General features: G+C 43.8%; 1 protein-coding gene across 1 annotated transcript in view; it reads left to right on the forward strand.

The window, feature by feature from the left end:
• The window catches only part of CSMD1 (CUB and Sushi multiple domains 1), a 5,088,256-nt gene that overhangs the window by 3,966,964 nt on the left and 1,093,565 nt on the right, over nt 1-27,727 (forward strand). The window contains exon 43 of the mRNA XM_069235813.1: nt 19,281-19,458. Within this exon, the coding sequence (XP_069091914.1) occupies nt 19,281-19,458 (178 nt within the window). The remainder of the gene's footprint in view (nt 1-19,280; nt 19,459-27,727) is intronic.

Genomic DNA, 27,727 nt, shown 5'->3' on the forward strand with positions numbered 1-27,727 from the left:
ATTTACCATTAAACTCGTAATTAAGGCCTATTTAGTTAAAACATGTGCCCTTGTAGTGACTGAAGGCGTAAAGCTATTTTGCTCTCTGGAACCATCTACATTTTCCATAAGACAGGTCTAGAGAAAATTAAAATATTCACTACTGTACCTCTGCCTAGGAAAAAGCTAGTACAGTCCTTTAAAGTAATTTCCTACTTAAGTTTCAAAATGTAATGAGGAAATCAGAGTTTTGGTAACTGAAGTGGAGAAGAAACTTTATAAAATTGTTCTTTGGGCTGCCTGAGCCAGAATAGGCTTAATACCAATTTTGTCACTCATTACACCCCTGAGTTGGAATGGATACTTGGCCGGGGAAGTTAAAAACCCTGACTGAGAAGAGAATGGCCTACCTCCGAGACCTGGAAGGAAAGGGTGCTGTTAACTGCAAGCCACATGGCAAGCATTATCTCATTGTAAATGAACAGAACACAATACTACCTTTTGTGACTCTGAAACATCAGGGAGAACTTCTTTCTATTCATTCCTGAACCTTGTCAAACAACCATTCATTAGTCACAGTGGGGGAGAAAGCCAGTCAGGTGGGAGGAGAGCTTGTTTAAATAGGGAGTGGCTACAGAATTGAATGCAGGCCTTTCTGGTGGCACAAGGGATCTGCCATTTTGAAACAGGAACTCATTGGTAATTTTACAATAGGCAAGGAGGAAAGGCTGCAAAAGGAGGTAGGGAACTGTGAGACCATAGTTAAGATTTGGTAGTAGAATTTTTTCAGTCAGTGGCTAATGAACAAGATAAGTATGGCGGCTCAAACACCACCATCTGAGAACATTCTAGACCTGGGACTGAACCGTCTGAAGAAAAAGTGCCCTCTGGAAGAAGGTTCCAGATTTCTGTTGGAAAAAAGAGTGTTCACTCAAGGAATCCTTGCTCCTTCTGGCACTCATGTACTGGAAATGCTTTGTAATGGTTAACTGGTTGGCCTCCCCTTTTGCTTCAGGACATAAACAGTAGAAAGACTCCCAACTCTAAGAGGGCCCAGCTGGCCATAGAAGACTTAAGCCTTTTTCTACATGCTTTTTGCCTAATCTTTAAAAAAGTACCCTTCTGGTTCCACTTTCCCTATTTTCATGATCTTAGCGTCTCATTGATTATTAAGTTTTTCTCTTTTTTCACAACTGTTTTGGGAATGTTATTGTGTTATTTGCTTGGCTTACACATTGTTGGTACTGCTTCAGTTTAGAACACTCACTGGAGATTGGTTGCCACTTGCTCCATGGATTTGAGGAGAGATTCTTTCAGAACTGTGTTTTGACCTAACCAGATTGAATTTGATAAACTGGTGGGAGTCACTCCTTCCAACTTAATAACATGATTTCTGGCAGACATTTTACTGAGCGAATCAACTGTAGTGAAACTGTTCTTTGCTCCTTTTTAGACATCTGAATGAGTATTTTGTATTCTTTTTGGAATAATTGTTTATGCCCTTTTGATAGTGTTTTGTATTGACATAAAAAGCAAAGGAAAATACAATCCCAGCTACATAGTTGCGAATTTAAAAAGTTTTCACGCTCTATTTACCACTACACTTTTTGTTTTAAAGGAAGACAAATCGCTTCAGTTGCTGATGATCTCTAATGCTATAAATGTAACTTTTTTTCAGTTGTATTTCTAGTTTACAGCACTAGGTTTTCACGTGACTTTATGGATAGTTTTATTATGAGAGAAGAACCACAATTTGAGAGAACACGGCTCTTTTTAATACAGTAAACACTAGCTGGAGACGGCGTGCAAACGGATAATGTCAGATTTGTTCAATATCTTTATGAAACCCGCCTTGGTATAATTGTGGGAGCCTATTGCAAATGCCTAGTAATAAGGAAGAATTACGTTTTCGTTACTACATTACCAGGTGGCATTACTGACAATTTCTTTTTAACTGGTGTATAAAAGTAGTGGACATCACAGCATTCAAACGTGCAAGGCCATGCATTACTTAATGATAACACGGTTGCACTTAACAGTAATTTCGTACTGCTGGTGTTGTAAAAATCGGGCATTTATATATTGCATGCAACCAAAGTGTAATATACTGTTTGCATCATAAAAATGAGATTTGACAACACTAAGAATAAGAAAAAGCGTATGTTTTTCATGGCAACACATTTCATTTTACTTGCAGATCTGGTTAATTTGTGTATGTTTTGCTATTTCTACCTAAAGCGCTGAATTTGTCATTCTTAAGGGTGAGGGAATTTTAATTAGTTTAGAGAGTACCTCTCTCTCTCGCTGACCTGCACATTACGACTGTGGCGAATGTGCCACTGTCGAACCACCGGCACTGCCACTTTCAGGCTGGCCGATGGCCTGGCTGTGCCGGCATCTTAACCCCTTCGCTGCCAGGCCTTCTCCCCCTCCTGTGCCAGGCCTTTTTTTGCCTATTTGGAATAGTTCTCGATTAGGCCCTCATAACTTTTTGTTCACATAAGCTACCATTTGCGTCCTTTTTTTCCAACATCCTAGGGATTCTAGAGATACCCAGACTTTGTGGGTTCCCCTGAAGGAGACCACAACAAAGCCAAAATACAGTGAAGATTTTGTTCTTTAAAAAGAAATTGGAAAAAAGGGCTGTAGAAGAAGGCTTGTGGTTTTTTTCCTGAAATTGGCATCAACAAAGGGTTTGCAGTGCTACAATCAACAGCTTCCCAGCTTTCAGGAACAGGCAGACTTGAATCAGAAAACCCAATTTTTCAACACAATTTTGGCATTTTACTGGGACATACCCCTTTTTTACGATTTTCTGTGCTTTCAGCCTCCTTCCAGTCAGTGACAGAAATGGGTGTGAAACCAATGCTAGATCCTAGAAACCTAAAAATTTCTGAAAAGTAGACAAAATTCTGAATTCAGCAATGGGTAATCTGTGTAGATGCTACAAGGGTATTCTACAGAAAAGAACAACTGAAATAAAGAAATATTGAAATTGAGGTGAAAAAACCAGCCATTTTTCTCTATGTTTTCCTCTAACTTTTTCCTGCAATGTCAGATTTTTTAAAGTAATATACCGTTACGTCTGCCTGACTCTTCTGGTTGCAAAGGACTTGTAGGTTCATCAAGAATCCTAGGTACCCAGAGCCAATAAATGAGCTGCACCTTGCAGTGGGTTTTCATTCTATACCGGGTATACAGCAAATCATTTGCTGAAATATAAAGAGTGAAAAATAGGTGTCAAGAAAACCTTTGTATTTCCAAAATGGGCACAAGATAAGATGTTGAGGAGCAGTGGTTATTTGAACATCACTGAATTCTGGGGTGCCCATACTAGCATGTGAATTACAGGGCATTTCTCAAATAGACGTCTTTTTTACACACTGTCTTATATTTGGAAGGAAAAAATGTAGCGAAAGACAAGGGGCAATAACACTTGTTTTGCTATTCTATGTTCCCCCAAGTCTCCCGATAAAAATGGTACCTCACTTATGTGGGTAGGCCTAGTGCCCGCAACAGGAAATGCCCCAAAACACAAATTGGACACATCACATTTTCTCAAAGAAAAGAAAGGTGTTTTTGCAAAGTGCCTACCTGTGGATTTTGGTCTCTAGCTCAGCCGCCACCTAGGGAAACCTACCAAACCTGTGCATTTTTTACAACTAGAGACCTAGGGCAATCCAAGACGGGGTGATTTGTCAGGCTCTCACGAGGTTCTGTTACCCTGAATCCTTGGCAAACCACAAAATGTGGCAAAAAATATACTTTTTCCTCACATTTCGGTGACAGAAAGTTCTGGAATCTTAGAGGAGCCACAAATTTCCTTCCACCCAGCGTACCCCTAAGTCTCTCAATAAAAATAGTACCTCACTTATGTGGGTAGGCCTAGTGCCCGCAACAGGAAATGCCCCAAAACACAAAGTGGACACATCACATTTTCTCAAAGGAAACAGAGGTGTTTTTTGCAAAGTGCCTATCTGTGGATTTTGGCCTCTAGCTCAGCCGCAACCTAGGTAAACCTACCAAAACTGTACATTTTTTAAAACTAGAGACCTAGGGCAATCCAAGACGGGGTGCCTTGTCAGGCTCTCACGAGGTTCTGTTACCCTGAATCGTTGGCAAACCACAAAATGTTGCAAAAAAAAAACTTTTTCCTCACATTTCGGTGACAGAAAGTTCTTGAATCTGAGAGGAGCCACAAATTTCCTTCCACCCAGTGTTCCCCCAAGTCTCCCGATAAAAATCGTACCTCACTTGTGTGGGTAGGCCTTGTGCCCGCGACAGGAAATGACCCAAAACACAAAGTGGACACATCACATTTTCTCAAAGGAAACAGAGGTGTTTTTTGCAAAGTGCCTACTTGTGGATTTTGGCCTCTAGCTCAGCCGCCGCCTAGGGAACCCTACTAAACCTGTGCATCTTTAAAAACTAGAGACCTAGGGGCATCCAAGATGGGGTGACATGTCGGGATCTCACCAGGTTATGTTACCCAGAATCCTTTGAAAACCTGAACATGTGTCTAAAAAAACACTTTTTCATCACATTTAGGTGACAGAAAGTTCTGGAATCTGAGAGGAGCCACGAATTTCCTTCCACCCAGCATTCCCCCAAGTCTCCCGATAAAAATGGTACCTCACTTGCGTAGGTAGGCCTAGTGCCCGCAACAGGAAATGCCCCAAAACACAAAGTGGACACATCACATTTTCTCAAAGAAAACACAGGTGTTTTTTGCAAAGTGCCTACCTGTGGATTTTGGCCTCTAGCTTAGCCGCCACCTAGGGAAACCTACCAAACCTGTGCATTTTTGAAAACTAGAGACCTAGGGGCATCCAAGATGGGGTGACATGTCGGGCTCTCACCAGGTTATGTTACCCAGAATCCTTTGAAAACCTGAACATGTGGCTAAAAAAAAAGTTTTTCCTCACATTTCGGTGACAGAAAGTTCTGGAATCTGAGAGGAGCCACAAATTTCCTTCCACCCAGCGTTCCCCCAAGTCTCCCGCTAAAAATCATACCTCACTTGTGTGGGTAGGCCTTGTGCCCGCGAGAGGAAATTACCCAAAACACACAGTGGACACATCACATTTTCTCAAAGGAAACAGAGGTGTTTTCTGCACAGTGCCTACCTGTGGATTTTGGCCTCTAGCTCAGCCGCCACCTAGGGAACCAAACCAAACCTGTGCATCTTTGAAAACTAGAGACCTAGGGGAATCCAAGATGGGGTAACATGTCGGACTCTCACCAGGTTCTGTTATCCAGAATCCTTTGCAAACCGCAAAATGTGGCTAAAAAAACACTTTTTCCTCACATGTCGGTGACAGAAAGTTCTGGAATCTGAGAGGAGCCACAAATTTCCTTCCACCCAGCGTTCCCCCAAGTCTCCCGATAAAAATGGTACCTCACTTGTGTGGGTAGGCCTAGTGCCCGCAACAGGAAATGCCCCAAAACACAAAGTGGACACATCACATTTTCTCAAAGGAAACAGAGGTGTTTTTTGCAAAGTGCCTACTTGTGGATTTTGGCCTCTAGCTCAGCCGCCGCCTAGGGAACCCTACTAAACCTGTGCATCTTTAAAAACTAGAGACCTAGGGGCATCCAAGATGGGGTGACGTGTCGGGCTCTCGCCAGGTTATGTTACCCAGAATCCTTTGAAAACCTGAACATGTGGCTAAAAAAAAAGTTTTTCCTCACATTTCGGTGACAGAAAGTTCTGGAATCTGAGAGGAGCCACAAATTTCCTTCCACCCAGCGTTCCCCCAAGTCTCCCATTAAAAATGGTACCTCACTTGTGTGGGTAGGCCTAGTGCCGCAACAGGAAATGCCCCAAAACACAAAGTGGACACATCACATTTTCTCAAAGAAAACACAGGTGTTTTTTGCAAAGTGCCTACCTGTGGAATTTGGCCTCTAGCTTAGCCACCACCTAGGTAAACCTACCAAACCTGTGCATTTTTGAAAACTAGAGACCTAGAGGAATCCAAGATGGGGTGACTTGTCGAGGTCTCACCAGGTTCTGTTACCCAGAATCTTTTGCAAACCTCAAAATGTGGCAAAAAAAATTGTTTTTCCTCACATTTCAGTGACAGAAAGTTCTGGAATCTGAGAGAAGCCACAAATTTCCTTCCACCCAGCGTTCCCCCAAGTCTCCCGATAAAAATAGTACCTCACTTATGTGGCTAGGCCTAGATCCCGCGACAGGAAATGCCCCAAAACACAAAGTGGACACATCACATTTTCTCAAAGAAAACAGAGGTGTTTTTTGCAAAGTGCCTACCTGTGGATTTTGGCCTCTAACTCAGCCGCCACCTAGGGAACCCTACCAAACCTGTGCATTATTTTAAACTAGAGACCTAGGGGAATCTAAGACGGTGTGACTTGTCAGGCTTTCACCAGGTTCTGTTACCCAGAATCCTTGGCAAACCTCAAAATGGGGCTAAAAAAACACTTTTTCCTCACATTTCGGTGACAGAAAGTTCTGGAATCTGAGAGGAGCCACAAATTTCCTTCCACCCAGCATTCCCCAAAGACTCCCGATAAAAATGGAACCTCACTTGTGTGGGTAGGCCTAGTGCGCCCGACAGGAAATGCCCCAAAACACAAAGTGGACACATCACATTTACTCAAAGAAAACACAGGTGTTTTTTTACAAAGTGCCTACCTGTGGATTTTGGCCTCTAGCTTAGCCACCACCTAGGTAAACCTACCAAACCTGTGCATTTTTGAAAACTAGAGACCTAGGGGCATCCAAGATGGGGTGACATGTCGGGATCTCACCAGGTTATGTTACCCAGAATCCTTTGAAAACCTGAACATGTGTCTAAAAAAACACTTTTTCATCACATTTAGGTGACAGAAAGTTCTGGAATCTGAGAGGAGCCACGAATTTCCTTCCACCCAGCATTCCCCCAAGTCTCCCGATAAAAATGGTACCTCACTTGCGTAGGTAGGCCTAGTGCCCGCAACAGGAAATGCCCCAAAACACAAAGTGGACACATCACATTTTCTCAAAGAAAACACAGGTGTTTTTTGCAAAGTGCCTACCTGTGGATTTTGGCCTCTAGCTTAGCCGCCACCTAGGGAAACCTACCAAACCTGTGCATTTTTGAAAACTAGAGACCTAGGGGCATCCAAGATGGGGTGACATGTCGGGCTCTCACCAGGTTATGTTACCCAGAATCCTTTGAAAACCTGAACATGTGGCTAAAAAAAAAAAATTCCTCATATTTCAGTGACAGAAAGTTCTGGAATCTGAGAGGAGCCACAAATTTCCTTCCACCCAGCATTCCCCCAAGTCTCCCGATAAAAATGGTACCTCACTTGTGTGGGTAGGCCTAGTTCCCGCAACAGGAAATGCCCCAAAACACAAAGTGGACACTTCACATTTTCTCAAAGAAAACAGGTGTTTTTTACAAAGTGCCTACCTGTGGATTTTGGCCTCTAGCTTAACCGCCACCTAGGTAAACCTACCAAACCTGTGCATTTTTTTAAACTAGAGACCTAGGGGAATGCAAGATGGGGTGACTTGTCGAGCTCTCACCAGGTTCTGTTACCCAGAACCCTTTGCAAACCTCAAAATGTGGCAAAAAAACACTTTTTCCTCACATTTCGGTGACAGAAAGCTCTGGGATCTGAGAGGAGCCACAAATTTCCTTCCACCCAGCGTTCCCCCAAGTCTCCCGATAAAAATAGTACCTCACTTATGTGGCTAGGCCTAGTGCCCGCGACAGGAAATGCCCCAAAACACAAAGTGGACACATCACATTTTCTCAAAGAAAACAGAGGTGTTTTTTGCAAAGTGCCTACCTGTGGATTTTGGCCTCTAGCTCAGCCGCCACCTAGGGAAACCTACCAAACCTGTGCATTTTTTAAAACTGGAGACCTAGGGGAATCCAAGATAGGGTGACTTGTCGGGCTCTCACCAGGTTCTGTTACCCAGAATCCTTTGCAAACCTGAAAATGTGGCTAAAAAAACACTTTTTCCTCACATTTCGGTGACAGAAAGTTCTGGAATCTGAGAGGAGCCACAAATTTCCTTCCACCCAGCATTCCCCCAAGTCTTCTGATAAAAATGGTACCTCACTTGTGTGGGTAGGCCTTTTGCTCGCAACAGGAAGTGCCCCAAAACACTATCTGGACACATCAAAATTATCAAATAGAAAACTACTTGTTTTTGCAGGGGGCACCTGCGTTTTTGGTCCTGGGCTCAGCAGCCATCTAGGGAAACCTACCAAACCCAGACATTTCTGAAAACTAGACACCCGAGGGAGTCAAGGGAGGTGTGACTTGCGTGGATCCCCCAATATTTTCTTACCCAGAATCCTCAGCAAACCGCAAATTTAGCTAAAAAATCAAATTTTCCCCACATTTCTGTGTGGGATCACTGCACCGGGACAAATTTCCTACCACCCAACGTTCCTCTCAATCACCTGGTAAAAATGATACCTCACTTGTGTAGGTGGGCCAAATGTTTGTGACAGGATAGAGCCAAAAACACGTCGAAATTGAGGGGGAACCAAAGCGGGTCCAAAAGGGCAGTTTGAAAAAAAACATTTTTAGACTGACAAGTGCAGCAGAAATTTTATCGGTATAGATGAGACAATGCTGGGTGGTAGGAATTTTGTGGATTACTGCAGATTCCGGAAGGTTCCATCACAAAAATGTGGGAAAAATTTGTGCTTTTCAGCAAAGTTGCAGGTTTGCAGGGCATTGTAGGTAAGGAAATGGTGCGGGTGCATGTGAAGCACACCACCCTGGAATCAACTAGATGTTGAGTTTTCAGATGTGTCTAGGTCTTGTGGATTTTCCTACATGGCAGCGTCCCAAGGTAAAAAAAAAAGTGCAGCCCACACTATTCCAAGTGGAACAATTTTGAGAGTTACCAAGCTCTCATGGCCCAAATGTAAAACAAAAACCAAAAATAATCAAATGTCCTCTTGCTTGCCATGGGATAAGATGTTTTAGTGTGCCGGGGAGAGCTGAGAGAGTGTTAGCCCCTTCAGTTCGGGTGGGGGCATAACCAGGCCCATACTGGTTGGTAGCCACCACCCCACTATTTTTTTTAATTTTTTTTATTCCCTGGCATCTAGTCGACTTTCTGTCACCCCGGGGTGTGGATCGGGGGTAATTGCCCAGTCTGCCCACTGGCGGCAGAACAACTTTGGCCCCATTTATTTACGATGGGGGTATGGCCTAGAAATATTTTGCCCCCGTGGAGCGGCCCTTGCCCAAGAGGCCCCTCCCCTTACTTGAAATAGCCCCCACAAAAAATATTCCCTGGTGTCTAGTGGTTTCTGCCCCCCCTGGGGGCAGATCGCAAGGCCGATCTGCCCCCAGGGGGTGCAGAAATGGCCTAATAATGATTCCCCCCCCCCCCCCGGAGCGAACCTTTCCCAACGGGTCGCTCCCCAAACATAACAAAATCAAAAAAACAATAAAAAAATGATCCCTGGTGCCTAATAATATTAGGCCTATCTGCCCCCAGGGGGGCAGAAATGGCCTAGAAATAACCCCCCCCCAAGGAGCAGCCCTTGCCCACGGGGCTGCTCCCCTTCCTTCAAATAGCCCACAAAAATATATATTCCCTGATGTCTAGTGGTTTCTGCCGCCCCAGAGGCAGATCACAAGGCCGATCTGCCCCCAGAGGGGGCAGAAATGGCCTAGTAATAATCCCCCCCATAGAGTGACCCTTGCCCAAGGGGTTGCTCCCCAAACATAAAAAAAAAAAAAAAAAAAAAGAACATTTTTCCTGGTGTCTAGTGGATTTCTGCCCCCCCCGGGGGCAGATCGGCCTAATAATATTAGGCCGATTTGCCTCCAGGGGGGGCAGAAAAGGCCTAAAAATATTTCGCCCCCCTTATGCGTTACTATTAAAAAAAAAAAATGTCCCTGGGGTCTTGTGGTTTCTGCCCCCAGGGGGGCAGAAATGGCCTAATAATAATTTGCCCCCGAGGAGCGGCCCCTTGCCCAAGGGGTTGCTCCCCAAACCTAAAAAAACAATAAAGAACATATTCCACAGTGTCTAGCGGATTTCTGCCCCCCTTGGGGGCAGAAATGGCCTACAAATAATTTGCCCCCGAGGAGCTGCCATTGCCCAAGCAGCCCGCTCCCCTTACTTCAAATAGCCCACAAAAATATATATTCCCTGGTGTCTAGTGGTTTCTGCCCCACTGGGGGCAGATCGCAAGGCCGGTTGGCCCCCAGGGGGGCAGAAATGGCCTAACAATAATTTGCCCCCCCGGAGCGACACTCGACCAAGGGGGTGCTCCCCAAACATAAAAAAACAACAACAAAACAATAAAGAACATTTTCCCTGGTGTCTAGTGGATTTCTGCTCCTCCCCCCCCCGGGGGCAGATCGGCCTAATAAATTTAGGCCGATCTGCCCCCAGGGGGGGCAGAAATGCCAAGAAACAAATTGCCCCCGGAGGAGCGGCCCTTGCCCAAGGGGCCGCTCCCCTTATTTGAAATAACAAAAAAAAATGCAGAAATGCTCAGAGAAGCCTGAAAGGAGAGGAAAGGCCGTTCCTCTCCTTTCAGGCTTCTCTGCCCCCTCCACGTGATCGGAGGAGAAATGCTTTGCATTTCTTCTCCGATCGGGCGCTGGAAGCTGAGCTTCCAATGCCAGAAGGAAGGCCTCTGATGAGGTCAGGGCACGAAAGCGTGCTGACATCATCAGGCGCCACGGGGGGCGGGGTGGATGGGGAAGTGATTCCCCTTCCATCCCTGCCCAGGGGAGGGGTGTGCCTGGCCATCGGGGGGAGCGCGGGGCCCATAGCAAGACTAGGTGATCTCGTCCAAGGCACCGGGGAACCAGCGCCTTGGACGAGATCACCTAGTCCTAGGCACAGTACGGGTTAATCCCCCAGGGCAGCGCTGCAATGAGGGCTAAAATGACAAAATAAAACAGCCCGTTACCCCCAGTCATTCATTGGGATCTTAATCGCAGCAAGATCTCCCAAACATGAAAAACCATTTCATGAAACCAATGCAGACTTCTTTCTTAATTCCAACATTATTTACAGTTCTGTGGTCGCAGCTCCCCACCCGCATCCTTTGCAAAAGAAGTGTTTCTCATGACCGTAAAATGAAGGAGCAAGAGAGTGAAAGGAATGTTTTATTCCTCCACAGATTATCAAACATAAAACCAATTGGATTGGCCCTGAGACAAGGGGGATAAGTAGGATTGGAAAAAGGAGGAAACTTTAGTCCAGAGTGACCGATATAATAACTGGGGCGGCCAAGACACCTTCAAAATATGTTTTAAAAGCTGTTCTCCAAAAGAAGAATAGTGCTAATAAAGCATTGTGCTACTGGTTACCAACAACTTCACTTACCCTGTCAGGACTCAACGGATTTGTGCAACCCTTTTTATAATAGTTTTCTACAAGTAAAAACATGCTTCTCGTCAGTATGGCAGCTGAGGTGATTTATGCGCAAAGCTCTTGCAGAGATATTAGCTTCTGTCTGTGCATTCCTTATGTTTGATAACACCTGCTTGATTCCTAATTATTTACAGATCTGCAAAGACACCAGATGTAACTGAGGCAACTTTTTAGCAAGCTTCCTGCGCAAGTCCACAATATATATTTAAATATGCCCCCATGCTTTGTTTTTTTTAAATAATTTGCCATAAATCCACGATTCTGCTACAATTTGGCTGCAAAAAGTTTTTCAAAAATACTTTTTTTTGGCTCCCTTTAAGATCACTTTTATTGTGAATGATAAGACCTATGAGAATGTATACATTGTAACAGTTTGATAAATTCATGTTATATGCATGCAAGTGCTGTACAAAAGTAGAATCTAAAATTAGTGCAAATGGTTCTAAAACCTTCTGAAGAATTGCCAATGAACACAGTTTAAAAAATAGTGTAGACTAGTTGAGTCATAGATCCTTTGCTCCCCATGCCAAACAGGTCGAATGGTCCACTAATGTTTTGAATAATGATTTTGGTAATGGAATACTCATATTGGAGAACAGGTTCAAAAAATTTGACCGTATTATAAGTGAAATACTGCCAGCCATTGGCACTGAGAGTTTAACCCACTTCCCACTCAGTTGCAATTGAGTTATTAGTTGTGAAGGATGTGAGTTTGTCCACATAAAATAAGTACCCTATTGACTTTTTACTAGGAACCAAGTACCTTATTGTAGCACCTGACTTTCTCAGGAGTAGTGAAGCAGAGCAGTTCAAGGTCCCCTCAAGAGGTGGTGTGGGCTATTAATTACATCTCACTGCTTAGCAACAAGCACACTCAATAACTAACTGTCCAGTCAGTGCCTTTTTGTACAAAATGAATAGTCATGTTATTATACATCCTCTAGTAAAAACTTTCCATTAAAATACAAATATATTCATTATGGTGGATGGAAGTACCTTTGATGACACCCTCATTTCAAGTTACACCCGGAGTGGGTACTGAACCCTATACCCACACCACTCCCCACCTATACTACATGCACCATCACAATATAAGGAAGTGTCATTTGGAGAAAAAGAGCCCCCCGTTGATTTGTCAGGGTGTCTTCACATCAATAAAAACTGCAATATGTTATATTGAACACTGCAACTTGCAAGTCAATGGAAACTGTACCAATATTCAAAAACATTCATTATAATGGAAAACACTCCATTGTCAACCTCAACATGTTTAACAAAGCATTGAAATTCAAAATATGTCTCTGATTCTTTCAATTTTATCAGTCTGCTGCTTTAGTCATAAGACTTACAATAAGGGGTCTTCGCATTCCAGAAACTAAGAACCAACACCATCTCAAGGATTGCTTGTGATAAAAGCAAGACTTTCTTTGGTTCAGGGATTCAGTCCCAAAGGAGAGACCAGGTGAGTTTTCAATAACATTCTTAAGTGGGTTGCTACACTACTTCCATATTCTCTAAAGCCCATTTGTGGTGCCCCTGAACACTGTGGAGCCACAACAAATGAAAAAAAAAAAACTTGACTAGCTTCTTTATCTATCAGATTCAAAGATTTTCTATGAGGAAGTTGCCTGAAAGGAAGAACTACTGGACTGCAGAGAAACATTTTGCATGTATATTTTAAATTAATTGTATTCAGATGGACTGAACGTCACTGACAATACCATTTTATCACTGCATATCTCATGAGATCATAGGGTTGCATTAATTACACATTTCAAATTAAATCTTCACTCATAATGTTTTTTTGAAAATCCAACGGTACACTCACTCAGCAAAACAGTTTTGAAGTACCTGAAGAAGGGGAAAGCTGAAACATTGTAATGGAAATATATTTTTGTTCTTTGGTGAATTCATTCATTTGAGTCACTTCTTTCTTGTTTAGGAAGAAAGTAAGCATTTGTTGGTGATCTCACAGAAAATGCAACTATCGAATTATGGAATTTCAATGGATAGTTTACTTGGAGACTTTAAACTCCACTGGGATGGCAAAGATCATAAATGTGTTGAAAGCCTCTCTCTCCCAACCTTTAACACTGTCCATCTGTCAGAGTCACCAGATCCTCGGGGTCTGTGCACATTCCCAACACATCCACCACAAGACAGTTCCAATACTCTGATTAGAATGTCACAGAGTCTAAGAGAGTCCAAGTGGGGAAAAGGGGAATAGGAAGGGAACAGCTGGGAAGGAGACCTGTAGGAAGCAAAAGGTTAAAACACACAATGTCAAGATTATATCATATTAATCATTACTAGGCTATGACTCTAAGCATTGTCATACTGGCAACATGGTTAACTTAAGCATGGACTTAATTAACTAGGCCTCAAGATGACTGGATACCTGTGAGAGAATCAAGAAAAATTAATACAACTTTCCAATGAACCACTTAATTAAATGTTACACATGAATTAGAAACATCAGAACCTTCTAGAATTACACTTTCAAATTCAAGTATAGTCTTTTGCATGAGGATCAAGAAATAATCTGAATGATTTCTATAACATCATATGAATTGTACTTGAGGGAATTATTGTGCACATACAATACAACATCTAGAATTCTAACACTTTAGTTTTCTTAAAATGCAGGAACATGAATTGCGCACATTGCAGATTTTCACAAAACGTTTGTAAATGCCAATGAAATGATTGTGCACAATGAATAACATGAGTTAGACTCGAGAAATGAATTGCGCGACTTGCCGATTCGAAAGCCACCAAGTAAATGCCATGAAGTGGTAGCACACGATGAACATAATGATTTAAACACAAGAAATGAATCGCACGTATTGCCGATTCGAGTACCACCAAGTGAATGCCATGAAATGGTAGCGTACAATGAGTAGCATGAGTTCAACACAAGAAATGAATCGCGCGTCTGCCAATTCGAATATCACCACATAAATGCCATAAAATGGTAACACACAATGCATATCATGAATTAGACACAAGAAATTAATCACGCATTTTGCAGATTCAAAGGCCACCATGTGAATGCCAAGGAATGGTAGCGCACACTCCATATCATGAACTAAGCACAAGAAAGGAGTCGTACGTCTTGCCGATTCGAAGGCTACCATATGAATGTCAAGAAATGGTAGCGTACAATGAATAACACGAATTAAGCACGGGAAATGAATTGCGCGTCTTGCCGATTCGAATACCACCATATGAATGCCAAGAAATGGTAGCGTACAATGAATAACACGAATTAAGCACAGGAAATGAATTGCGCGTCTTGCCGATTCGAATACCACCATATGAATGCCAAGAAATTATAGCGTACAATGAATAACACGAATTAAGCACAGGAAATAAATTGCACGTCTTGACGATTCGAATGCTACCTAGTAAATGCCATTAAATGGTAGCGCCCAATGAATAACATGAATTGAGCACAGGAAATGAATCACGCATCTTGCTGATTCAAATGCTACCTGGTAAATGCCATAAAATGGTAGCGCACAATGAATAACATGAATTGTGCACGAGTAAAGAATCACGCGTTTTTGCGATTCAACTGTCAGCATGAAAATGCCATAAAAACTTTGAGCTCACATTCACACACATAACAGCAAAATTGTTTTATCTTGCAAATTAGGCCCAAGAACTCAAAAGCCTTCGAGAACGGGATTGGGGGCCCAGCCCGACCTCCGTCTTACCGCCCTGATCAAGAATCACCGAACAAAGTGAAAGGGCAAGGCCTGGAAGATCAAAGTAGGCCTCTGGAACAGGAGCTCAGGAAGTTGCTGCTGCTCTGCACCGGAACCTCTGAATAGTGAGCACGTGGAGCTGGGCTGGCTCCCTTTTATAGAGTCTTGGCCCAGCCAACAAGCACACCCAGGCATGCTGCAGGGAAAGCTTATAGAAGGCCCTGGAAAGGGACCACACCCTGACACCCTCTGAAAGCCTGCAGCAATACATTGCAAATGAACAGTATTTATAAGCACCTTGAAAATAAGTCTTCAGGATTGAACTCTGCAATGCAAAAGGTTAAACAACAACATATCAGCACAGTGCATAAATTACGTTATCTTGAAAGTGCTGGGTTTTTGCATTCTAGTCGCCCATAGAGCGTGCACTGCCCTGGTGTTGACACCATCTTCTCTTCCCAGAACAACTTCACTCTCTCCCCTATTAAGGCTGACATATTGCCTCTGATATCAAGAACATGAAAACAAACAATATTAGGATGGTTCTGAGCCACCATTAACATAGCGAGACACTTTTTGTGTTGCCCTGACTGTAAGTGGCAGAATAACTGCACATTTACTACTTAAAAAGAGAATATGTTAAGATACAAGGTGGACATAATCAAATCTCAATACATGTTCCTGTAAGGCCAACATACAATCATCCAAGGATTAAACAGTAAAACAGTTTAAAGTAATAAAAGCACACACACCCCTTTCCTGAACACTTCAGCCCAGTTTGATGATCATAACTGGCAAATCTCTACTAAGAGAATAGATTGCTTCCTCTTTTGACATACTTTTCACTGACAACATGCTCAAGTGCAAAGTGCCAACTTCTAACCATGTCAATGATCATACTTGGATTATTAAACACTCTATTTATCCAGTGAATCCGATATAGTCTAACCACTTCTCTCACTGGTACAAGATAATTACCTACTGCTCTTGCTTGGAAATATTTAAAGGACCTAAAAAGGGTTTTGCAAAGCATGTTGAAAAACTTTTATTGCAGACACTGCACTGAACAAAAAATATTGTCAGAATTCTGGCCTGTTTTGTAGCCATAGCTTGTGCGTATATATTTCAGCAGCTGAACCCTTAGTCTCCTACCACCAATACCCTGTTGTTACTCTATTATACCTATGAAATAACCAAAGCAAATCTGTTGACCATATTAACCATGTATTCAACTAAATACACTATTGTATAACACAAATATGACCAGACATCACATATAGTGGCAAATCTTGGTGGGTCAATCTTGACAGCAAGCTTTACCTGGACCTACCCATTACAGTCATGACTAAAGAAGATTGCTTGCACGTAGGACTACCAAACTCCATCAAACCATGCCACCATAAATAAACCTGGATTATCTTAAGTAAATTGTTGTGGCTCTGCTCACATCCTGGATCCTTATCAAAACAGACCTCAATAAGGCAGCCACAATCATTTATTACACCAGGAAACAGGACTACCTATAAACCTAGATGGTTACCTATTTAAGGATGTTGCATCTTCAGGTCAGCATTGATAATTTTTTAACATTCTGAGACTATGCATGCTCAAAATTTTACAACACCAACTGTAAGTCTCAATTTAATGTAGACAGTTCTATGTCAGCAGCACACACTGTCTTGAAACACCACAATATTCTACTTTTTGTCAGGATTCATAATAAATCAAGCAAGCCCCCTCTTTCTCCTCTAAAAAAAGGCTGAAAGTGCATTTGCTTTAAGGCAATACAACATCAGTTGATTAATTCCTCAACAATGACCTTCATGAATACTCTCTCCCTTTCAAACATTCCTGTTGTTGCCTCTGCCTATTTAAATGAATACATATGAAGGTCTCTTACTTGATGTTAAGCAGTTCTTCTTTTCTAAAGTTCTCTAGCACCAAACCATATACATATTACTCAGTGGCGGCTCTCTCTATGCACTCCAGTGCTAGACCCACTTTGTTTTATTGCCCCTTTGTTATTATACCAAGAGTGAATAATCTACTATTCACTCTTGGCATAAAAAAAATGTCAACCTATTTTTGGTTCAGCCTGAAGCAGCTAGTGAAACTGACTGATGGCTGGTAAAGGCACACAACTGTGCCTACAACAGTCAATCAATCAGTATTTGTAAAGCGCAGCTACTCACCCATGAGGGTCTCAAGGCACTGACAGCAATCAGAGAGGTTGTCAAGTGCTTATGAAATCCCAGCCATTGCCTTGGGTCCTGGTACACCTCAGTGCCTCCCCCATCTGTGATGTAATAAAGCATGTAGATGTGTGGGCATGTCTATTTCCGTGAGAGACTCAATAAAGGAGTGAGTCAGAATGCCTGAGAATGAGTTATAGGAAGTATGAGTAATAATGGAAATTAATGTGAATGAGCATGATAGAATTGACAACGAGTGTTACTGAATCCTTCTGTGTTTAAAGATGAGTGAGCCAAGGTGTGATTGAGTGAGTCAAAGTTTGAATGATTAAAAATTATTGAGACTGAGTGAGAGTGAGAATCATTGAGCTTGATTAAGTCAGTTAGACTGAGTGAGTCAGTGTGAGTGAAATCCATGGGGCTAAGTGAGAATGAGTGATATTAGGTGAGTCTGAGTGAGACTAATTGAGTCTGAGTGAGAATAAGTGGGTATGAGCGAGAATAAGGGAGACTCAGTGAGTCAGAGTGACTGAGAATGAGTTGTTACTGAATGGGATTGAGTGAGACTGAATGAGTCATGAGACTGAGTCAGACAGAGGGAGATTTGGTGAGTTGGAGTGAGTGGGAATGAGAGGGAATAGTGAGAATGAGTGAGACGGGTGAGGTAGAGTGAGAAAATATAAATCAGAGTGAGTGAGTCTGAGTGATTCTAGGTGAGTCAGAGTGATCTTGAGTGAGAATGCGTGGGGCTGAGTGCAGCGGGATGAGAATGAGTGTGAATAGGTCAGGTTAAATGATAATAAGTTAGAATAGGTCAAACAGAGTCATTGAATGTGTGTGAGTGAGTGGTACTGACTGAGAATAAGTGAGATTTGAGAGAGTGAGTGGGAATCAGAGAGACTGAGTGAGACTGTGTGAGCCAGAAATAGTGGTAATGAATGGGACAGAGTGAGAATGAGCGAGCCTGAATGAGCCAGAGTGAGAATGAGTGAGACTGAATGAGACTGAGTGGGTCAAGATGAGACTACGTAACACCAGGTGAGTCAGTCAGAGTGAGACTGAGTCAGAACGAAAGAGACTAACTGAGACAGAGTGAGATTGAGTGAATCTGAATGAGTGGAACTAAGTGAGAATGAGTGGGAGTAAGCGAGGCTAAGTGTGTTAGAGTGAGATAGTCAGTGTGAGATTTAGTGAATCTGAATGATTGAGAATGAGTGGGTCTAAGTCAGAATGAGTGGGTCACAGTGAGAATAAGTGATCCTTTGTGACTCACTTACAGCAGGTGAGACGTAGTGAGTGCAAATGAGAGTAAGGGAATGTCAGTAAATGAGTCTGAGAGAGAATTCAGTAGAACCAAATTGCAAGAAAAATTTAGGAAACCCCCTGAATCCAAGTAGGTCAGGCTTGCTCACTGGAATGCAAGCCAGGTTCCCACCCCTCCAATTTTATACATCACCAGCCACCACTGATATTATTTTCTTTCAGATCTTCCAAGCACTATCTTTGCTGCACTAGGTTTGAATACCTCCTCTCAAAAGTGGAAACACTGCAGCTGATGGGTGGGATATTAAACTATTCTGACAAGATTATGGATGGAGTAAATTAATTTTTCTATCATTCTTTTGCATATGTTCTTCTATTATCTTGTTTGAAGCACTGTTATGCTGTTGGCAGCGCATGTAACTAAGTGTCTCTCATTGTTATTTCAGCCTCTTTCACTATGTGAAGCACTTTTATGTCTATGTGTGCAATATGCAATGCACTAAATAAATGCAAATGTATAAATCTGATGAATTGCTATATTTTTGGCACAGGTGTTACAGTGGACATTTTTTATACCTATTCTATCCAGTTAAAGCTTTTTTTATATTTTTTATTGGATACCGTGATTCTAAATAGTGGTTCATAGAAAAATAAGCAGATGCAGATATTTACTCAAGACCTTTATTAAAGTGCTTCTCAGTACAGGTGTTCCTAAAGTGTTTCTTAAATATTATTTTCTCATTTCCCTCTTTTCAGCTCCGTGTGGCTATAATGTTACTTCTGAAAATGGAACTATTTACTCGCCAGGGTTTCCTGATGAATACCCAAACTACAAGGATTGTGCGTGGCTTATTTCTGTTCCATCAGGGCAAGGGGTTTACATTAACTTCACCTTACTCCAGACTGAACCTGTTAATGACTACATAGGCATCTGGTAAGTGTATTCTTGGGTTATTTATGGATTTACAATTTAGTAGCTCAGGTATTTATGATGTTGTTTCAAAAATGTTGTCTCTAGGTATTATTTGTGAGAAGTGCCTCTCATAATTCACCTGGTGAGAAAGATGCTCTTCGATTCATCACAATTAATTAATTTATGGCTATCTATATATGAATATGTGGTGGCACACCTAGGGGTTTGAGGCTTAAAAACACAAGGATTTTTTTTTTTTAATTAAACAGATTTTTTATAGTTTTTTTTTCATTTTCATGTTGCAGTAAACAATACATGCAGACATGTGTATATTAATCGTCCATTATATGGATACAATACACTAATTTTGACTTATTGAGTACCATAAGCATATCATATGAGGTCAAGCAAACAGTGATGTACAGTACAATAATGTAGGGGAAATCTATGTGGAGGTCAATTGGTCTGAGCATGTACACAAAACTAGTTATTATACAGAAGAACGTTAGAAACTGGTTTATGAAATTAAATATTGGACTATAGCTGGTGAAGACAGAATAGCCATCTGGAGAGTAGGAGGTTGAACATAATGTTATTGATGGCATCAGTAATGCTAAAAAATAAATAAATAAAGCAGGCGGAGGAGTGGCGGGTGGTGCCCAAAGAAATATTGAACATAAATGACAGGCCACCTGGAAACATGGGGACAATAGACTACTTCGTCTTAAGGGTGTGGAAGTCTGTATGTTGGAGAACCCAATGTGGGAAAAATATTTGTGAGGTGAACTTACAGTGATTTTCAATGTGAGCACCATCAAACACCCCACTTTTTCTCAGGGAGGTAGAGTATCATCCCTGGGGCCTTCTCCTAGGGCTGTCCAGAGGACATCCCAGTCATCAGCTATCAGGTGTTTGCAGAGGCTATGAGCCTCCTCCTATAGAAAGCTTTGTCTGGGCCAAATGTAATGCAGTGAACACAAGAATGATACTGAAGGTGGGAACATCACCTTCCATCATATGGTGCTCACCCAGTTATCCAGTAGATGCCCCAGGTCAAGGAAAGGTCTGCAGCCTTGTGCTGTTGTTGGTGCTTAAATATACCTAGGGCACAGATATCCCAGATCAGTAAATGTGTGTTTTTGTAGGCCTTCATTGCATAAAGGAACTGCTCCTTCAACTTAGTCAATGAGGGCCAGTCCCAAAGTATGTGGTGTAAATCTGCAGGCAAGTCCAGGCAACAGGGACATTAGGCTGCAACTATGAGGAATATTTGGTTAATCTTGGTTGTAGAGATGTATGCCCTATGTAAAATCCAAAATTGCAAACGTTGGTATTTTGGATCAAAGTGTCTGAATATGCAAGGTTTCTGAGCCACACATTATTGTGACCTGACCTCCCAGATTCAGATTCCCAGGTGTCCACCCTCTATTGGAGAGCAGTTGACGTTCTGGGTTTTATATAGTCATCTAATACAGTGTCTGTCCTTCCCCATCATGTATAAAGTTACATGGGTATGTGTGTATCAGACTCCAGGTCTACAGTCACCCATCTGTTCCATTGGATGTAATTATCCAGCTGCTTTTCTATTACTGACCTTCACGTAGAGTGTTTGATTGCAGAGAAGTCTGGAGATTTCAATCATTAAAGAGGTCTCCCTGAGTGTCAATTCCAGCCGTAACCCAGTGTGTCAACTTTCCGCCACTCAGCAAGGCGCCCGCCTTGAAAGACTCAGCAGTGGCATTCTTGAGTCCACCAGGTGGGACATTTCAAGCATGTTGGAAGACCAGATGAGGTACATCACAGGGGACTTTAGATACAGGAAGTGGCAAGTTGTAGATGTTCTGGTATCCTCCAGGGTTGCTCCCAATAGCCATGAGGCCAGCCATTGCACTTGAGCTATCAGATAATCGGCATCACGCTTGGGAGCACCAAGCCCTACCTCGTTGACCAGGTGTCACAACATAGCTAGGGTCATGCTTCGGTGACTTCTGGACCATTTCAAATCCCCCAAGAGGGTCTACAAGTTGCAGAAGGCTTACCAGGGGTGGTAGACTACTATGTTTGTGAAGTGGTATAGCAATCTAGGTACCATGGCCTTCTTAGACACTTCCATTCATCCTGAATCTGAAAGATGGAGAGTTCTTCAGAAGGCCACTTGCCCCTTGAGGGAGCCTATCGCACTACTGAGGTTTGTAGTTAAGTCTTCCTTTTTGCCCTGGTCACCCCCACACTATTTGGACAGGCACTGGTGGTTACTGACTCATGGCTGTGCCCTGGGTACTGCTTACCAGTCCCAGGGCCAGTGCTCTGTGTAAAGTGGCTATGCAAATTAGGCTAATTATAATTGGCTAAGTTAACCTACCTATAAGTCCCTAGTATATGGTAGGGCATGTAGGTTTAGGGACCACAGCATAGGTAGTGCATTGCTGAGGTGCCCAGTGTCATTTCAAAGGCAGGCCTGCCTTGCTGGCTGCTTTTAAATTAAAGTTATATGCAAATTTGACTTTGGAATTAAAAGTAGTTCCAAAGTCTTTAACTACCTTTTTTTTTTACATATAAGTCACCCCTAGGGTGTGCCCTATGTGTCCCTAGGGCTGGGTGCCATGTAACTATAAGCAGGGACCTTATAAAAGTAGATTTTTAAGCCCTGGTGAGGTAAAAACAGCCACATTCATTTTTCCCTAATGGTAGTAAATGGCCTTCATAGGCTAGAATGGGGAGACTTTATTTTAATTTTTAAAGCCCCCTTAAATGATGGATAACAAAAGTTTGGTATCAAATTAATTGTTATAATAAATCCCACAACTTCCAGTTGTTGGATTTAATATAACTTGTTCAGGTAAAGAGTTTTAAACTTTACCTGAAAAGTTGCCAATTTCAGCCCTGCATTGTTTTTGCTGTTGTGCTCTGATTGGCAAGCCTGTCTTGATGAGGTGTGAAGCGGCCTGGCTTCACACAAAGAGATGTGCCTGTGGGAGGGAATTTCCCCTCAGCAGATGGTGAGGCAGGAAGGGGGAGGGCTGCCAAACTGGTCTTTAAAGGCAGAGAAGGACATTTGGAACAACCCAGCCACACCCCACATCCTGCAACCCCAGACAACTAGGTGCCCCCTTGATTAGATTAGGAGAGGGCAGGAGAGGGGTGTGTTTATGATTTTTATCCACACCAGTGGGCGGGCTCAGCCAGCTGGAACCTCCAAAAATCAGATTCAGCCATGATGGATTTTGGAAGAATGTTGCCTCCTGGGATTGATTTTTGACACACTTTCCAGGAAGTAGTCATCACAGGGGGAAGGACCCTGCACCTGACTGGAGAATCAGGACCCCCCTGCTTTTCACCCAGGAGCAAGGATAAAACTGGCAGATCTGCACCCACACCTCAGATCCCCATCAGATTGCAAAAAGGAAGAACCAAAGGAGAAGAAGGACTGCCCTGCTGGACCCGTGGCCTGTACCTGGAACCTTCACTCAGAAGGACTGCACCAGCTGCACACTTGGGCTTCACCACAAGAAGGACTTTGCCTGGCTTCAACTGGTTCAAGGAGGGACTCCCTGTTTGCTACAGGTAAAAAATTGCTAACCAGATTCCCCTGCACCAACTCATGAAGAAATCAACCGGCTGACCACTGCCCAGTGGCCAAAAAGGAGTTTGTGCCAGGTGCATTCTGGGAGTTATAGTCTGCACCCCCAAGGATCATCTCAGAGCTTCTGGACCCTTGGGGTGAGCTGTGGACCCCAAAGGAACCTTAAAGGAACATCTGGGAGAAGCCCCAGAAGTTTGGAGAAGTTTGGAGAACTTTTGAAAAAAAGCTCCATAGAGGGACCGACCCGCTGCAGCAACTCTAGCCGGCTTGCCTCAACGGCGACCCGGCCTGATTTGCAGGTTCGTCCCGGTAAAGAAAATTTCCAAAAAAGAGACTAATTCCGAAGGTAAAAAGTTGACCGGGACCTCCCAGCCGGTGTATCCGAGGAGGGCTCCAGGGACTTCGGATCAAGATCCAGGTTTACCCCGGTCGAAGGATTTTCACCTTGAAAAAAACACTAAGTCCGAAGGTAAAAATCTCCACCGAGGATTCCCGCGACGCGTATCCGGAGAAGGGCTCCAGGAGGTCGGATTGGACTGGCAGGTTCGTCCCGCTGAAGAAAATCTTCAGAAAAGAGACTAGGGGGGTCATTGCAACCCTGTGTTTTGGAGGAAGCACCGCCAGCTGGCTTCCATGGGGGATTACAACCGCGGTGGAAGCACGGTTTTCTGCCACTTTTGTCCCGGTGGACGTAATCCTCCAGGGCAGCGCTGCTTGCAGGGGATTACAAGTCCCCCTCCCGCCAGCCTTTTCATGGCGGTTTGAACTGCCATGAAAAGGCTGGCGGAAAGGGGAGTCGCGGGGCCCCTGCCACGGCCCGTGCAGCTTTTCACTGTCTGCACAGCAGACAGTGAATAGCGCGACGGGTGCAACTGCACCCGTCTAACAGCCGCCGGCTCCTGTGTTGCGGCCGAGATCCCTGACTCCTGTGTTGCAGGCGAGATCCCCGCAGGGCCGGCAGGCAGAAAGCTGGTTTCCGCCCGCCAGCCCAGTGGGGATCTCATAATGGCCGCGGAGGGAGTGCGGCCGCATTTGCAGCCGCCCGCCGGTCCAACCTTGGCGGGCGGATTCAGACGCCCACCAAGGTTGTAATGAGGGCCCAAGTGTGAAGGTAACATTTTAACCGAGGCCTCCCGCGGCCTGTAGCCGAGCAGGGCTCCATCGCGGTCGGCCTTAAACTTTGACTTTGCCCCGGTCGAGGTGCAACCAGATGACCCGATTGGCGCTTTTTGTTTCTAGGTGCTAAAAAAACAATAATTCTTTAAAAATTCATAACTCCGGTTCCCCTTATCCGATTTTATTCGTTTTTGTGTCATTTTAAAGATAAAAATATAATCTATTTTTATAAATTGGTTTTGGATTTTTAAACTGTGTCCTGTGTTTTATTTAATTACTGTTTTATGATATTTGAATGCTTTACACTCTGTTTCCTAAGTTAAGCCTTGTCGCTCGTTGCCAAGCTACCAAGGGTTGAGCTGGGTTTAATTACAATTATAATAGATGAAAACACCTGAGAATCTGAGAATTAACATTACTTTATCACTCGGGATTTGTCTCGCCTGTTTGTGGATTGCATCTTTTTTAATTGTCTCTGCTTCTTCTGCTTAGACTAGGGTTATAAGCAGGTTAATGGTGGCAAGAATTTCAATACCAGTGCACACCCATAGGAATGCATGTAGGCAGACATCAAAGTTGTCTACATTAGCGAGCATACACACAAAAATAAACACACTTTCTCTCGCTGTCTCTTGATGGTTCAATATGCTTTATTTAGCTTATTTACATGTTTTGGTCTCCCTGTGGCAGAATTCACACAAGGAATCGCCTGCCATGTCCCATAACAGTTAGAGCTATCCAGATTTCGTCTAGGTGAATTCTTCCTCTTTGTTGAGTAGTATAGAAAGCAGGAGTGAGTAGGATGTTGTGTGATCTGAACAGACGATTAAATGCACTACATGGGGTAAATCTTTACTGGAGGCATTTTAATAGGCTATATCAAAAGAATGTTAACATCTTCATATATCTTATACTTCTATTTTGTCTGTTGAATTTTCTATGATATTTTGTCTGTTGAATTATCTATGAAACATTTAATTGCATTTAATCTACATGGTTGTCTCCCCCAGCAATACATAAATTGACCTTTTAATGGATTCCTCATTTACTGAAAACCACCCCGAGAAACCTGTTTTCTTGAATAATTCGGATTTCATCATTTTTATTTTTTTTACAACCAATTTTGTATTGATTTGTACATATAACAGGTCACAAAAAAGGGCACAATACATTATCACAGTAATACATTCAGTTATAGACTCTCGGACGACAAGATCACACAGCACGCAGGCCCGTTTACATATTTGTGGGTGAGAGGTGCCCAACCATACATCCCAAATCTTATGGTATTTACCCTCACACCCCCTTGCCAGGTAAATGGATTGTTCTATTTGAGCACAACAGTTCATCCCCCTATTGTAGCGAGGGAGGGGTCTCAAAAGCCCAACATCACAGCAATGTCCCCTTTCGCAATAAGCAGAGCCATGCCCACCCGTGTGCGAGTCGCCCGGATACCCCCCACGTCATCCACCCCCCAGTACGGCTACCTTGGGGGAAGCCATCAGGTCGATGTTCAACAAAGTGGACAGTTCACATAGGACACCTGTGCAGTACCATTGGATCTTGGGACATGACCACACCACACGGAAGAAGTCCGCTGGTGAGTGAAAGCATCTACCACACTGAGTCTGGTTTGAGTCCGGTCCGAAACAGTCGGGCAGGCGTCAGATAAGCACAATGCAAAAAATACACCTGGACCATTCGCAGCCTTGCCAATATTGCAAGAGTGCGTGGTGCCATCAATGCATCTCGCCAATCCTCCTCTTCCAGGGGGCCGTTCCAGGCCTCCTAGAGGGCCCGCAAGGACAGAAGGGGCGAAGAGGCGTTCAACACCAGGGAGCGGTAAATCTGTGACACCCCCCCACCCAGTGCCCTCATCATTGTCTTTGCCTCCATAGGACTGAAGTCAGGGAGCTGTGTGCCAATGCTAATGTGGGCATGTAATGGATGTCGGAGCTGTAGGAATTTGTACAATTGTGTCTGATTCAGGCTGTATGCCTCCTGGAGTCGCTGGAAGGACATCATGTGTGCACCTTCCCAGACATCTCCCACTACTGTGATACCTATGGCATCCCAACACGTAAAGCCCTTGAGAGTAGCAACTTCATGCATCCACGCTCCCCGCCATAGTGGGGTGTGCTGGGTGACCTGACCCCACCACCCCATCAGCTTTTGGGCCGTGCGCCATCCATGTAGAACCTGGCTGGTAATTTCCGGCGTAGCCCTGGGGATAGGAGAGCCATACAGCATATGCATGATTTGTGGGAATCCCATTGTTGATAGTTCCAGTTGATAGCCTTGGACATCCCACCCCAGTGAGCCATTCATTAATGGGGAGTACCTGTACTGCCAGGTAGTAGAGGTATAAATTCTACATAGCCAGACTGCCGTCAAACATGCCGCTCTGACATGAGTCCCTGGAGAGGCGGCACCACCCCCGCCACACAAAGGAGTGGGCCACCATCTCATGAAGCCAGTGCTGGGGGATCCGGATGGAGAGATTCTGGAGGGTATACAGAAAACAGTGTAGGATCAGCATTATATACAATGCTAAGCGTCCCATAACGTTAAGCATCAGAGTCTGCCATTTTCGCAGGTCCGCTTTCACTCTTCGGGACAGCCGATTGAGTTTGAAGGCCCAGGTCATATCGGGATCAAGTGTGATTTTTATGCTGAGTTATGTGAAGCTTAATCACTGGATAGGAGTGGTCGTCGGCCAGTCAAACAATGCTCGGGATTCAGAAAACGGAACCAGCAGAGACTTCTTAGCATTCATTTTGAGGCCACATGCCTCACCAAAGATATGTAGCAATTGAAGACACCGAGGTCCACCTATCTCTGGGTGCGACAAGTAAAGCAGTACGTCATCTGCATATAGTGCAATACGGTCCTCTCCTCCCACCCCTTACCGCCATCCCTCCAAAAAGGCATCCTACCTATGGAGAGGGTGAAGAGGAGGGGTGGCAGGGGGCACCCTTGTCTAGTACCTCTCTCAATATGTAAGCCTCCCGTTCAGAAGGGCACAGGCCGATGGTGCTTGGTATAATAAGTGAACCATGTGCCGAAAGGGGCACCCTAGGCCCACCTTCTGAAGAACCAGATCTAGGTAACCCTAGTCTCACATATCAAACGCTTTTTCAAAGTCAATTAGGAGGAGGGTCAGGGGGGTTCGAAGTGTGTGTCTATTTGATAGGGCAACATGGATCCTCGGTATGCAGTGCCTAGTACTACGGGTGGGCATAAAGCCACATTGATCTGGATGGATCATGTGCTGCAGCACCGGCCGCAGGGGACTAGCCAGTATATTGGCATAAATCTTAAGCTCAGAGTTGATTAAGGATATCAGACGATAATCCGCGCAGTGCCTGGAGGGCGGCCTGGATTTAGGCAACACAACAATTGTGGCCCGGTCCAGGTCAGCAGGGAAGGCACCCCTCTCCAGGGCCTCTGCGTAGAGGCCGTGAAGCTGGGGCACCAGTAGGTCTCGGAACTTGGAGAAGTATTCTGCCCGATATACATCTGGGCCTGGGGTCTTTCACAATTCACAATGGCTTACCCTATTTCTTCCAGGGTTATGGGGTCATCAAGACC

This window comes from Pleurodeles waltl, chromosome 5, assembly GCF_031143425.1.
Source record: "Pleurodeles waltl isolate 20211129_DDA chromosome 5, aPleWal1.hap1.20221129, whole genome shotgun sequence".
Taxonomy (NCBI): domain Eukaryota; kingdom Metazoa; phylum Chordata; class Amphibia; order Caudata; family Salamandridae; genus Pleurodeles; species Pleurodeles waltl.